The sequence below is a fragment of the Schistocerca cancellata genome, chromosome 8, assembly GCF_023864275.1.
Source record: "Schistocerca cancellata isolate TAMUIC-IGC-003103 chromosome 8, iqSchCanc2.1, whole genome shotgun sequence".
In the NCBI taxonomy this organism is placed as follows: domain Eukaryota; kingdom Metazoa; phylum Arthropoda; class Insecta; order Orthoptera; family Acrididae; genus Schistocerca; species Schistocerca cancellata.
Genome location: NC_064633.1, coordinates 257,278,638 through 257,292,254, shown reverse-complemented (window position 1 = coordinate 257,292,254; position 13,617 = coordinate 257,278,638). Strand labels below are relative to the sequence as shown.

At 37.7% G+C, this 13,617-nt stretch overlaps 1 protein-coding gene across 1 annotated transcript; it reads left to right on the top strand.

Moving 5' to 3' along the window:
* Positions 1 to 2,417: 2,417 nt before the first annotated feature.
* On the top strand, positions 2,418 to 13,216 carry LOC126095071 (40S ribosomal protein S17). The gene is made up of 4 exons (XM_049909753.1): positions 2,418 to 2,553; positions 2,735 to 2,886; positions 11,676 to 11,847; positions 13,095 to 13,216. Exons 1-4 carry the CDS (start codon positions 2,551 to 2,553, stop codon positions 13,161 to 13,163), a joined length of 396 nt encoding a protein of 131 aa, XP_049765710.1. The 5' UTR covers positions 2,418 to 2,550; the 3' UTR covers positions 13,164 to 13,216.
* Positions 13,217 to 13,617: the final 401 nt, after the last annotated feature.

Below are 13,617 nucleotides of genomic sequence, written 5' to 3'. Positions count from 1 at the left end.
CGATTTCGAAACAGGTTCGAGTGAAGTAGCTTAACTAGCTTTTGACACTGCTTATACGTAAACAAGAATGAATTCTCACTCGGCAGTGAAGAATGCTCCAATACGAAACTTCCTGGCGGATCAAAACTATGTGCCGCATCGGGAACCGAACGTAGGACCCTTGTACCAGTTCGCCACAGTGCTGTGATCGACCATAATTTCCATACATTAGCCTGAAATGACAAATGCCTTCTTAAAGTTGCCCCCCCCCCCCAAAAAAAAAAAAGTAATCAATACTATGGCGACGGGGCATTTTAATAAATATTCTTTATCTTCCTCTGGGACATACAGCATGATGCTACCAACGTTACTTATTACAAACGTTTGTTCAGAACATGACATGCCAGACAACGAACTGGAGATTTTTCGGTATCGACAACATACAGTACAGAAATTATTACGAGTCAAATGACGCACAGTTACATGAAACATTAATTCATTATTTACATGCCCACGTATTATTCCGGTTAATTCTACTGAAAAAACAAAATCTTGAATCAGGTAAGGCGATCTTCAGACCGAAGGCTGGTTTGATGTAATTATATTCCATGCAAGTCTTCATCTGTAACTATTGCACAGGAGACAAAATTATTTTTTTCTGTTTACTACGTGTATTTACCTTTCTACAGCTTTGTTCAGCAGCTGACAAAAGAAGTGAATAGTGACAAAGGAGGAAAAAACAAGCAAATGGATTTTTTTTTACATTCGATACTTTAATACGAACTACCGGTAAGTGCCAGCGAATCTTTTCAGCATAGAGAATTGACAGCTCTGATCAGGACTTAGGCTACTCTAGGACAACGTTTCCAGGAATTGTTAACGAATGATGTAGCAATACTGCTTTGATTATAGCTACATACATGTCGACTTGATAATGAACAACGAAAACCGCGTACTCTTACCAATAACACTTGATCGTCTTGTGTTGAAGATGAAAACAACTAGCTCGATGTCAGCGCATATGTTTTAAATGCTGTGCTATAGAAGCAAACACACTTCGTTGTACAACGTGCAAAACACGTTTGGGCGCTGCCTCAACTGACCTCTGTAAGCCTTCGGTACGAACTCCGGGCTTGGCATAATGCCAACTGCTTTAAAGAGACTTGAAAGGGAACAGCTGGTCGCACTGATGGCTGCTCACTGGGCTGTTGTCTGCTAAAGTTTACTTAGTTTTGTGACGGGATAAAATGCAGGTTTCAATCACGCAATGAGATTACGACTAAGAATTATACCGAATTAAATCCGTGTGTTATTACACGAAACAGTGACTACAGCAACGCAAAATGTTCTACAAGAAATTCGCGACTTGACATCAATGATGGAACAGATACTTGCAGAAATTCACAGGCACGTGGAAAACAATACTAATTTTTCGTTCTTCAGCGGCTCTTTTTAACATTTTCATTTTAAGTAATTCTCTCAAAATTTAATTATACTTGCCTGTCCCAAATTTCTGAAACCGTGCTTTTCGGCAACCGCATCTGCAGCTTCAGATCCACTTGGTACGTGCACAGCAAATTGGTTCATGTATACTGGCTGCTGACGGCTTCGTACAAACGTAAAGCTTGCCACACAACACAAACACACTAAACACCACTGAAACCTCATTTCAACTGTTGTGTCGTTGACAGTTCAAACAGTATGTTTTAAACTCTGAAAAACAGAATAATAACATTGTAATTATGTATACAAACACATTATGTAACTTGTCTCTCGTCAGCGCTGTGTTTAAAACTGAACAACTATCAGCATCAAGTTTCATAATACTTGCCTCCTCTTCTGTATACTGAAAATTTTAATCAGAAAGCCGAAAATGTTAATCAGCTGTCCACTGTTTTGTAAAGCACTGTCTCTAGAGGGACGAAATTTACATTAATGCCGTATGGCTTGTGCAGTGACAGCTTCACAGATTTCGTTATCTTTTTGTCCTCAACAACATGTTGACATTGTTCAGAAATATCGAAACGTACACACGCAACCCACTCTCCTCTTTCAATTTCTAACCACCGAACACACCAACCTCCACAACCCAACTGCATCACATCACTACGTTGATGGACAAATGCTTCTGACATTCACACGCAGGGCTACCAACGAAACCACAATCATTGTCTTCACTCATATCATTCCGAAAAACCAGCTGGGCTGTCAGCTGGGTTAAGGATGCATAAAGAACTAATAATAAACAAGCCACATTAAATTTAGTTTGCTACACTGATTATTCTTCTTCTGTAAAAGTTGATTTAAAAAAATAAAGTGACGTCACAGATTCATTAAATATTATTTCTTGGGCTCGTAAAAGTAAATGTTATCCTTCTTTTTTGCTTTAGAAATTTATATATTAGTTTAAAAAATAAAAGGTTTTACTACGAAAATAAAATATATGTCTGGTCTACAATCCTTGGTTTTTCTTTACATTATCTCTGAAACACATTGAAGTGTGAGTATCATTGGAAGCGGATGTAACGTCAGCCATACTTTCGAGTCGGTCTTTCCGGAAAGCTTCGCAACATGGTGAGTTATTGTGGTTGGTAGCGTGAAATAATCTAATGTCTAATTGTAAATCAAGTCTGTGTTTATATTTATTTAATAATAGTTTCATGATAACAAGTATTTTTATTTATGTTATTGCTGTATTGTGTGGTTATGTTGCTGCAGAACGAAATGAATTAACATTATACACGTTTTGTTTTAGGGTCGTGTGAGGACGAAAACTGTGAAGAAAGCAGCTCGTGTTATAATTGAGAAATATTACACTAAGCTAACGCTTGACTTTCACACTAACAAACGGATATGCGAGGAAATTGCGATTATCCCCAGCAAGCCACTAAGAAATAAAATTGCGGGGTGAGTTAATGGAGACAACTGACACCATTCAATGCGGTGTTTCTTATTTGCGCATTGCAGTGATAAAAGAACATGTATTCTCAGTTAAAACGAAATTTGAATTTTTGCGTAAATTGTAAGTTAAACCGTATTAATGTATACATAGCGCCTTGGATCAGATCACATATTTTTGGTTAAATTAAACCACCGATTAAATGGATTTCCTTAATAATTGATGTGATTCGTTTGTGCTTTTGAACTTTAAAATCTGTAATTTGGACCACTAGTTCTCATTCCTTAATGTTTGAGCCCGTTGAAGCAGTGTGTTGGTATAGGAATAGGAAGAGATACGTAAAAGCTATGAGAATTGAAGTGGAAATATGTGCGGTTTCATTTTGAGTGTTGTCGTTCATGATAGGTCAGTTGCGTGTTTTTTTTCTATATAAAATTGTTTGTACGTGCGACCCATTTTGTCAGTGCTTGCAGTATCAAGGAAGTAAGTTTGAAGTAGGATGTAAACAGACATATGTGTAGGTGTGTGCTGTGCAGTATGTTTTCGTCATATATATATGTCAAGCAAATTGATATAGTAATTTTTCAAAGTGCGTTTCAGGCTGTATGTATTGATGGAATTATCTGTAGAGCACTTACTGTGGTCACAGTTAATAGGGTACAATTGGGAAGCGAATTTCTGTGAGGTACTGATTGTACAATACAGTATGTGCTGGAATTGTTGCCATTCTGTTACCTTACTTTTTCTAAGTGTAGTTTGTATTTACGCATTTTTTAGATGTTTCATGTACAGAAGCTGAAACTCGGTGTTGCTTGTTGAAATTGGTCTAGGTTGGCTGTGAGTAACAGCTGTCCATGCCATTAGAGTACCTTCTATCTGTATCATTTCGGCTAGCCCCAATCACCTACCATGCCCAATTTCATAAGAAAGTGAAGATAAGTGTGATTTGTCCCAGCGATCATAGTTTCATTTCTCCTGATGTTTTCCACATTATATTGATTTCCTCAAATGAGTCCCCACAGTCTCCCTCTGTTAAAATTGTGTGATGTATCTATTCAGTGCCTTCCAATGTATATATTTATTACTAATTTGTGTTCGTGTGTTTATATTTAGTTCGTCCCCACCCAAAAACCCCCAATTTCCTGTGCTGGTCCCGTTAGTTCAATTAGATTTATGGAGGGACATGGGTTTGTTGGTTTTATAGGTATTTTCATGTTTGTTGTGTTTATGTAATGATGTCATAGGCACCATACTTGAGACATTGGGAATGGTCATTTCCTCCGTATTGGTGATGTGGGTCAAAGCAGACGGGTGGAATTGGATGCTGCTGTAATCCCATCTTTTGTTAGTTCAAATGTTCTGTTGCTATTGTATTGTTACCAGCTTTTGGCTTTCTGTACTGCAATCGCCTTCAGGTTGTCTTTAAACTAAATTTGCATAGCACGAGTGATGTTTTTGATAACACTTACAGTTCGTGTACACTAATTTCTTAAAATTTTGAAACTGTTTCATAGTGTTCCTCTGCTTGTTTTGTTTAGTAGATTATACTATTATTATTATGTGTTCATATAGATTTTAACTTGTCATATCCAGTTTCCTGTGATTGTTCGATAAGTTTTATTGCGAAAAATTTTAAGACTCCTTTTTGACTTGACTATATTTTCATGCCATGGCAATTTGTAATGTTATTGATTGTCATTTAGAAATTGTGTGCCATCTTGATGAGACATCATTGGTGATGGGTAATATCACACAGGTTTATCAGTTAATATATGCTGTAATGGATTGTTAGTCTGGCAGTGTGACCCTCAGAATCTCAGGTTTAGTGTCTGTTATCTATACCGGGTTTGATGTATCAAGCTCAGTTCATTTCCATTAAAACCCAGTTAATACTGCCGTATTTCCAGATTAACATACATTATAGTTTCTTGATGAATTCCCCTTCACAATATTAACTGTGGAGTTAGTGAAACTGCATACATACAAGCATTTATAAAATGTAGATGAGAAGTGTTACTTGAGTTTACATTGATGATGATTTTAAGTTTGTCCTTCCACCTAGTGACAGAGGTAGGTCGTGTTGTAGGCCTGTATGTGTACATAAAATGAAGCTTATTTGCTTTTATTAATATTATAAACAGCCAGCTTTCATAGCTGAGTGGTCAGTGCAGAAGAATGTCACGCGAAAGGCCTGGGCTCGATTCCTGGCTAGCTGGAGATTTTCTCTGCCATTTCACCCTCATTACTGGAGTGGCATCAACTAAAACAGCTTGGCACATGCATGTTACATTCATCATTTTAGTTAACTTGCATCTTCAAGTACTTTGAAACTTACAATTGATTGGGAACTGGAAATTCCTATTATTAACTTATTATGTATTACAAAGATAGGAAAGAGTTCAGATGTATTGAATGCCACCACCAGTTCTGTCTGAGAGGGAGTACCTCAAAAATAAATTTTGCTTCTAGCTCTTGGGCAATCACTACCTGGTGGACTACAACTTGCCATCTGAGGGCAAGGACCTTGGTAGTACTTTGAGCCTCTCGCTCTCAGATGGTGTAATCCTGCAACTATCCTGAGTGCCCTACACAGTGCCTCTGCTGATTTGATGCTAAGAGCCATTTATAGCTACAGCAGCTCACTCCTCTGTCAGCACCTTCCTGCCAGTGTGATAGCTAGTGATTAGGAATATTTTTTAAAACTGATATTAAATACCTAGGATTTAAAGTAAAAGGTTTCCTTTAAATTCCTGTTGCTTTTGCAGTTTGCCAAGAGTTTGTGATAAGAACTTAACCCTGTCTTGTGACACACTTTTTGTTGTTGATGCACTCGTGTCATTCTTTGCAAGATAGAATCTGAAGTCTTCACTTTTCATGTCAGCCTCACCGTTCTTAATGTTGTGTATGTTGACTCTGTACAGTGTGGTGACTAGCACATTGTATTCTTCCCCTAAAATGTTTTTGAATGCAAATTGTACTTGACATTATTGTGAGAAGTACACTACAATGTGTATATCAAATAACTCTTATTACTAAAAGGGGGCAATCTTCATTTAAAGTTCTGCCTAAGACTTTATTTAAATAGACGCTGTATGTGACATTCTACAAAAATTTATCAAATTGTGCCAAGCAACGATCGCAACCTGCAGTTTTTGTGCTACTACACTTCCGTTTCCTCCCCTCATTAATCCCCAAATCATTAATTTCTAGAATTGGTACTTTATTATGTTGGTGGATGTCATGTTCTGGAGTGGTAATCTCTAAATAGTTGTTCCAGATAATGTTTACAGTTTTTTTGCGAGCTAGCCATTGTCTCACTGGGTAGCAAATTTTTAAAAATTGTGTATAGCATTAATGTTTTTGTAATGCGGCCTAATGTGATGAAGAGAATGTGACTACTATTGGGTTTATCTAGGAACAGATGCTGAGAAATAGGTGGGTCTTGAGAATTAGAACAAAATAATGAGAACACATGGAATACATATTTGATTGTGGGTCAGCAGCTCAAGAAAGTTTGTCATAGATAATAACACAAGAGTTTAGACTGACTAGTAGGCTTCAAATGCACGGAGTGAACCCCAATATCTGATTGGGCTGGCATTGGTGTTGTGTATTGTGTCAGCACAGTGGTGTTGCTACTCACAAATACAGCAGTGTCTCTCTCTTAAAGTTGGCCGTGGGTTGTCAGGGCTGTCACAAGAGCTAGTGCCAACCTCTCGATGTTGACTGCCTGTCATGGTGTCAGTTCTGTGACACAACTACTGCTGAAAGGCAGGGGTCATGTCTCACCCAAACAATTTCTCAGAGGAAGTAAAAGATGTTATTGATCGTCCACCTGATATAGATTAGGTCACTGTCAGAGGGTAAGGGGTGTGTTGCATGAGAGCATCTTGAGTAGCCATATAACAAGTAATGAAGTGCTTATGGTAAGTACCAGCCGTTTACCAGTTCACATGCCTGACCTAACCTGGGGGGGGGGGGGCAATAGTACAGGCTCTGAAATGCACTAGAGACTCCTAAACTAAGTTACTGATTATAGTTGTTCGTGTATTTGAGTATTAAAAAGCCCAACATAATACATTTAGCTTAATAAGCAGTTTTTCATTGCTGCTGGATTTCAAAGAAAAGAAATTACTTCTGGAACTGATGAAAAGTTTTTCAGGCTTGTAAACAGAAAAATCTGATGTGTGTTTTTTTTTTTTTTTTTGCAAATGATACAAGAACTAACCTGTTAGTTTTTTATGTAATTAGGAAAAGATGATGTAGCATTTTTAGAGAAACAAATTGGATACATAGTAAATAATTTCAGTAACAGCAACTACTCTGAATACACTTGTCAGCTGGCACAGTGTATCCATAGAGAAGAGTGTGTGCATGTGCGTACATGTTCCATCGTGAAAAACAATTTGTCTGAAAGCTAGCAAAGAGTTCATTCTTATATATGTGCCTGTTACTGACTAGAGGCCTCTGTCGATGAATTTCTTACCTTTACTCTTAAATTATTCACATCCTGTTTCACCTTAACCAGTGATGTACATGCAATAGTTATCTGTACTTCATTAATAAACGAACATTACATTAAATTTTGGTATTTTTGAAAGTGTTAAGGAGGACACATCTGCTTGAAATTCTCATATTCAATAGATAATCTCTAGACTCTGATGTTTAAAATTCCTGATAGTTTTCAGAAAACAAAATACTAAAAAAATGTTCAAACCAGACTCTTTCTTATGAAATGTGTACTTTAACTTTTCCATTTTCATAAAATCTTTAGTAAGCAAATCAAAATATTGGATATTTTTTAAAAAAGTGACTAAAAGGTGGCTGTAGCAGGAATCTAATACATGCAAATGCAACAGATTTCTATCAAAAGTATATCTTGTAATTGAAGTAGTTAGTTCTACTACTGTAGGGGCTATGTTTATTGTTATTGAGGGTTTATTGCCTCCACAATATTTTTTGATACCCTTCAGAAGACGTGTGCAGTATTTTCATCTGCTGTTCAATACTATTCTGTGGAGTGTTAGAATTGGATCATGTTTCAGTAACTTACTCAACACAGCACGACAAATGAAAACAAGGTTAAATGGTGGTTTTTAACACTCTTCCAAAGTTACATGCTGACAGGCATGCTACATAGATGAAATTTTAATAACTTTGGTCGTGAGACGTTCAGGCACTCAATACACTTACACGATCACAATGCCACAAATATAGAATACATCACTTACATTCAGCAACAGAAAGATTCACATTAAGCAGAAAGGAAGGAGGAAGGGGATTCATTGACATAAAAAACCTACATTATGGACAGGTAGAAAATTTAAGAAAATTCTTTCTAGAACGAGCAGAAACTAGCAAAATACACAAAGCAGTCACTCATATAAATACATCGGCTACACCACTGCAATTTCATAACCACTTCTACAACCATTTAGATCACATAACATCAACAGATACGAAGAAAGTAAATTGGAAAAAGAAAACACTACATGGCCAGCACCCGTATCATCTGACACAGCCACACGTCAATCAAGACGCTTCCAACACATGGCTAAGAAAGGCAATATATATACAGTGAGACAGAAGGATTCATGATCGCAATACAGGATCAAACAGTAAACACCAGATATTACAGCAAGCATATTATTAAAGATCCCAATACCACAACAGATAAATGCAGACTTTGCAAACAACAAATAGAAACAGTAGATCACATCACAAGCAGATGTACAATACTAGCAAATACAGAATACCCCAGAAGACATGACAATGTACCAAAAATAATACATCAACAACTTGCCATAAAACATAAACTAATAAAACAACACATTTCCACATACAAGTATGCACCACAAAATGTACTGGAGAATGATGAATACAAATTATACTGGAACAGAACCATTATAACAGATAAAACACCACCACATAACAAACCTGACATCATACTCACCAATAAAAAGAAGAAATTAACTCAAGTAATCGAAATATCCATTCCTAATACAACAAATATACAAAAGAAAACAGGAGAAAAAATTGAAAATTGCATCCAACTGGCTGAGGAAGTCAAGGACATGTGGCATCTGGATAAAGTTGACATTATACCAATTATACCATCAACTACAGGAGTCATACCACACAATATCCACAAGTACGTCAATGCAATACAGCTACGTCCAAACTTATATATACAGCTACAGAAATCTGTAATTATTGATACATGTTCAATCACCCGAAAGTTCCTAAATGCAATATAACATATACCGTACAGTTAAAAGGAAGTCACGCTTGATCAAGGTCCGCGTCACTTTCCATTTTTGACCAGACATAACATCTGAGAAAAGAAAGAAGTAATAATAATATTTTGGCCCGGGTATCACCGTTGTACTTGTACAATATTTCAGTAATGTAGCTCATGACCTTCATCAGGTGCAACTTGAGACTGCTCCTCGCGTGGACCTGTGGCCTTACCCATCCACTAGCAGTTGCAGGCGTTCCCTCTGCAGTTCGCGTCCGCTCTCTGTGATCTTTTGGAATGTTGCTGTTACCTCTTCCATCCGCTGCGGTTCTTGGTGTTCCCACTGAGGACCGCAGGGGGAAATCCTGTTCTCAGACAGAATTCCAAATGCACCAGACTGAAGATGGAACACCCAGGAGTGGGTCTGGTCGATGCAGGCTACAGAAGGAACATCCAGATCCGCAGCGGACAGAAAATGGAACAGCAACATTCCAGAAGATCGCAGTGAGTGGACGTAGACTGCAGAGGGAATGCCTGGAACGCTACAAACATAAATATTGGACCAGTTCCACATTAGGAGCAGTCTCAAGTTGCATCTAAAGGTTACACGCTACATTACCGAAATATCGTGCGAGTATGACACTGATATCCAGGAGGACACCCAACAACCCAAGATGTCATTAGATTGCCGGGAAAGCCTGAAGAGGAATATAATAATAATAATAGTAATGTGGATCTGACAGAAGAAAGAGTTGTCTCGGTGAAATTTTGTTGTTTTTTACGTAATTAAGTACAGTTTAGGGCAATAATGAAATTATGTGTAAGCTTTGTCTAAGTGGGAGTTTCCGTGCTTTTATCCCTAACAGATGTAGACTTAGCTGATGAATTTAAGTCTGGGCTGAAAATCAGATATTCTTACACTGCACCCACCCAGCGTGGGCTAACTGTACACTTCTTTGTGAAATGTTTGTCGTCAAGCTTATTTGGTTTTGTCACTCAAAGGATATGTGCTCAGAGAGGCCGTAGTTCCTTTGCAGCTTACTTTTCCTGGTAATTTACTTTTCTATTTCCAGAGTGGGACTTTCACTCTGCAGAATAGTGTGTGCTGGTATGAAACTTCATGGGAGATTAAAGCTGTGTGTCGGACCAAGACTTGAACTTCGCATATTCACCTTTCGCCAGCAAGTACTCTACAGACTGAGCTACCCAAGCATGACTTACGATCCAGCCTTACAGCTATACTTTTCTGTTAGCGTTTAAAAAAGATTAAACATAATTCATGTTTACTCTGCACACGAAAGTTGATCCCACGCAGTAAACAACAGACTCTAAACGCAGAGTGCCGTTTTCGGAAATGTTTAAACTCGAGTAGTAACGTCTACCGATATGGTCACTTGAATAGAATAGAAATGAAGCACTGAGGTTCATAAGAGCCTAAAGCACACTGTTAATCCCACATTTAAGTGAATATCAGAAAAAACAAGTGATACAGCTTTTCATGAATTTTCATGTATACACTTTGGGCCTACAGCATTGATAAACATGACTCACCATACGATAAGCAGATTTCAGAAGCGTGACTTAAGTGCTACAATCTCACAATTGACGGTGATGTGCTTTTGATTCTCAGTGCCTCAAAAGGATTGATGTGTGATAAACCTTGTAACTTGTTAAACATAACTCATTCAGAAAACCACAAAATAAGTTCATCGTCAGTACAACTTCAACATATACTGAAGTCCGCTCTAATTTTACTACAGTATATAGTGAATGAATTAGCATATCTGAGGAGTGTGCTATCATCTAGTATGATTTATGCCTAGCAACGGGAACAAAAGTCTGCCACAGTGTGCTACCACCTGGTGACACTGACATATTCTGAAGAGTTGATTGGCAAGGGCTGTCTGGGCACATAGTGATCAGTGCTTACAGAAGGAGGTCAGTGGCCAGGTTGCCTTTAACTATATGAAGATTGTAACTGTTCCGAAAAACGTTATTTATCAAATCCATGTGTGTGGCCTTTGAGGCAATTACGTCACGTGAGTTGCACATGCACAAGAGCTCCTTAAAGCATACACAACTGAAGTATGCTTGTGACCCTGATTCCAAGTTTCAAGGAGTGTAGAGGAGCTGTAGCACGGTAGATTTAAGTGTCGTATCTTTCAGATTGCAGCATCTGTGTTATGGTTAACATCATTCAAACAAAAAATAACCAGTCAGTCCACAAGGTGACGAAAATTAGGATACTCACATGGTCTTGTGCGCTCTTGCATAGCAGCCACCACAGGTGACACACAAATGTATGAGCATGTCACCTTATTCCATGTCCATAGAATGCTAATATTTCAGTTGCTTAAAAAGGTTGCAAAGTTTAAACTTTGTGTCTTTAGTAATGTGTGTTCTTTTATCCTGTTCAGATTCGGGATCGTAATATGAAATACATGCTATCCCAGTTTGGTGCGTTGATACTTTTGTGGTGTGTTGATGCTTTTTATACTCTTTACTGGAAAGGTAGAATGCTTTTCATCAGAATTTCATGTGCGCACTAACTTGTTACAGATTTGTGACACATCTCATGAAGCGATTGAGACATAGCCAAGTCAGAGGTATTTCAATCAAACTACAGGAAGAAGAACGTGAAAGGCGTGATAATTATGTTCCAGAGGTGTCTGCTTTGGAGCAGGATATTATTGAAGTTGACCCAGAAACGAAAGACATGTTGAAGATGTTGGTGAGTAATATTTGTTGCGCATCATACAGTTGTGTGGAGTATAGTTGGGACAAGATGACTAAACTCTAATGGTGCACATTTATTACTATACACATGAAACAATTAGTAGCTTTGCTGAATATTACTAACTCGTGTGTTCTCCTCCTTTTGTTTTAATGAGCTGAATGTGTGGCATAGACTAGGTCGGGCTAGAGCAAGTATTTCGTAGTTCGCCATGAAACCACACTTTCACCACATTTAATAATATGCATTCTTTTGTAGAACAGTCCATTTTACGGAGTTACCTTTCCACAATGCTCCACAAATTATCTAAGGCATTTAAGTGTAATGCATTACCAGGCCACTGAAACACATTAATGTTGTTTCCTTTCATGAATGTGTTGCTCTTGACCACTTTAGAAGTGCGACATGGGTCCAGATCATGTTGAAATATTCCTCCTCCATTTGCAGAAGTCTGTAGGAATGATTCACTCTTGAGTAAAGGGAATTCCAAGTATTTGAGTGGATTTCAGCATGCTGTCAACTGGAACCTTTTCATTTGATTTTTGTGTGTTCTGTCCACTATCAAGAACACTGCGCCATATTGTTGAAGCATCAATTTCAACCAGAGTAGCTAACATATCACTCTGATGGTCCCCGCTTGTCTTTTGTCTTGCGAGTATGAAATGTACTCTAATGTTTTGTCAGTTGTTGGAGGAGGTTTTTCATTATCGTTCACATCTGCTTTTTCTCTTCGGAGACATTGAGGCAGTATCACCATGTGCCATAATAAGTCTTCAAACATCAGATTTTACCACACCAATAGAGGCAATTTATCTTATTGCCATAGACTGCTAATTGCGTTACTTAGGCAATATGTCCATTTTAACACTAAGTTTTCGTGTTGAGAACACGGAAATAACACACGCTGTTGCTACATATGAGTACTTAACTAAACTGGAGGGGGACCTAAAATTGTTCATTGTCAAGACAGTAATAGTTCTCAGAGTAAAACAGTTTGGCGGATAAAATTCACAGCTAACCAACTTCAATTTCTTGTAAGACATGAGCTTGTCCCAATTAATTTGCACACTACTGTATTGGTTGTCATTGTATCTTGAGGTGGACTCCTTTTAGGATTCAGATTGATTTAGTATTGTAGAAAATTAGTCTGTGGAATTAGTCTTCATACTGTTTTTAGTAGAATATGGATTGATCAGTTATAAATGCAAACACTTGGAAAAGCTAAAACATCTGTTTTGTTACAGGACTTCAACAACATCACAGGACTTCAACTTACTCAGCCAGCAACACAAGGATTTGGCAGACGCCCGTGAACTTTTGTTACTTGCTTTTGCTTATGTATCAATAAAGCTTACAAATAATGAAACTTTTATTGATTTATAAAAATGCTGACCTTTTGATTTCCCAAAATTTGCAGTGATTCATTAAGGGGAAAAGAAGTCTATCCACCTACATGCTGGCACAAGGAAAATAAGTTGTTATAGACGGAAATGAAGGCAGGAAATTTTTAGTGAGTAGGTAACATTTTGCAGAATTCTTAAAACCAATTCTTAAGTAGGATTCCTACCTGCCTATATTTTTGTTGGGATTATTCGACCTTTTCTATAGTTGTCCTCTGTCCCTACACGAGTGACAGGACACGAAGTCCCTACTATTTCAGTTTACTTCATATTCTTATCATTTTAGCCTTGACAAGCCCAATATGTGTAAAATACATGAGAGCAACAATGCAATGGGTTTAAAAATAAATTTTTACCACCGCGTTTT

What these genes read in the sequence shown, in the direction of transcription:
- LOC126095071 (XM_049909753.1), top strand. An exon ending in CTAAGAAATAAAATTGCGGG is followed by an intron (nt 2,887 to 11,675) that starts GTGAGTTAATGG and finishes AACTTGTTACAG; the next exon opens with ATTTGTGACACATCTCATGA. An exon ending in AAGACATGTTGAAGATGTTG is followed by an intron (nt 11,848 to 13,094) that starts GTGAGTAATATT and finishes GTTTTGTTACAG; the next exon opens with GACTTCAACAACATCACAGG.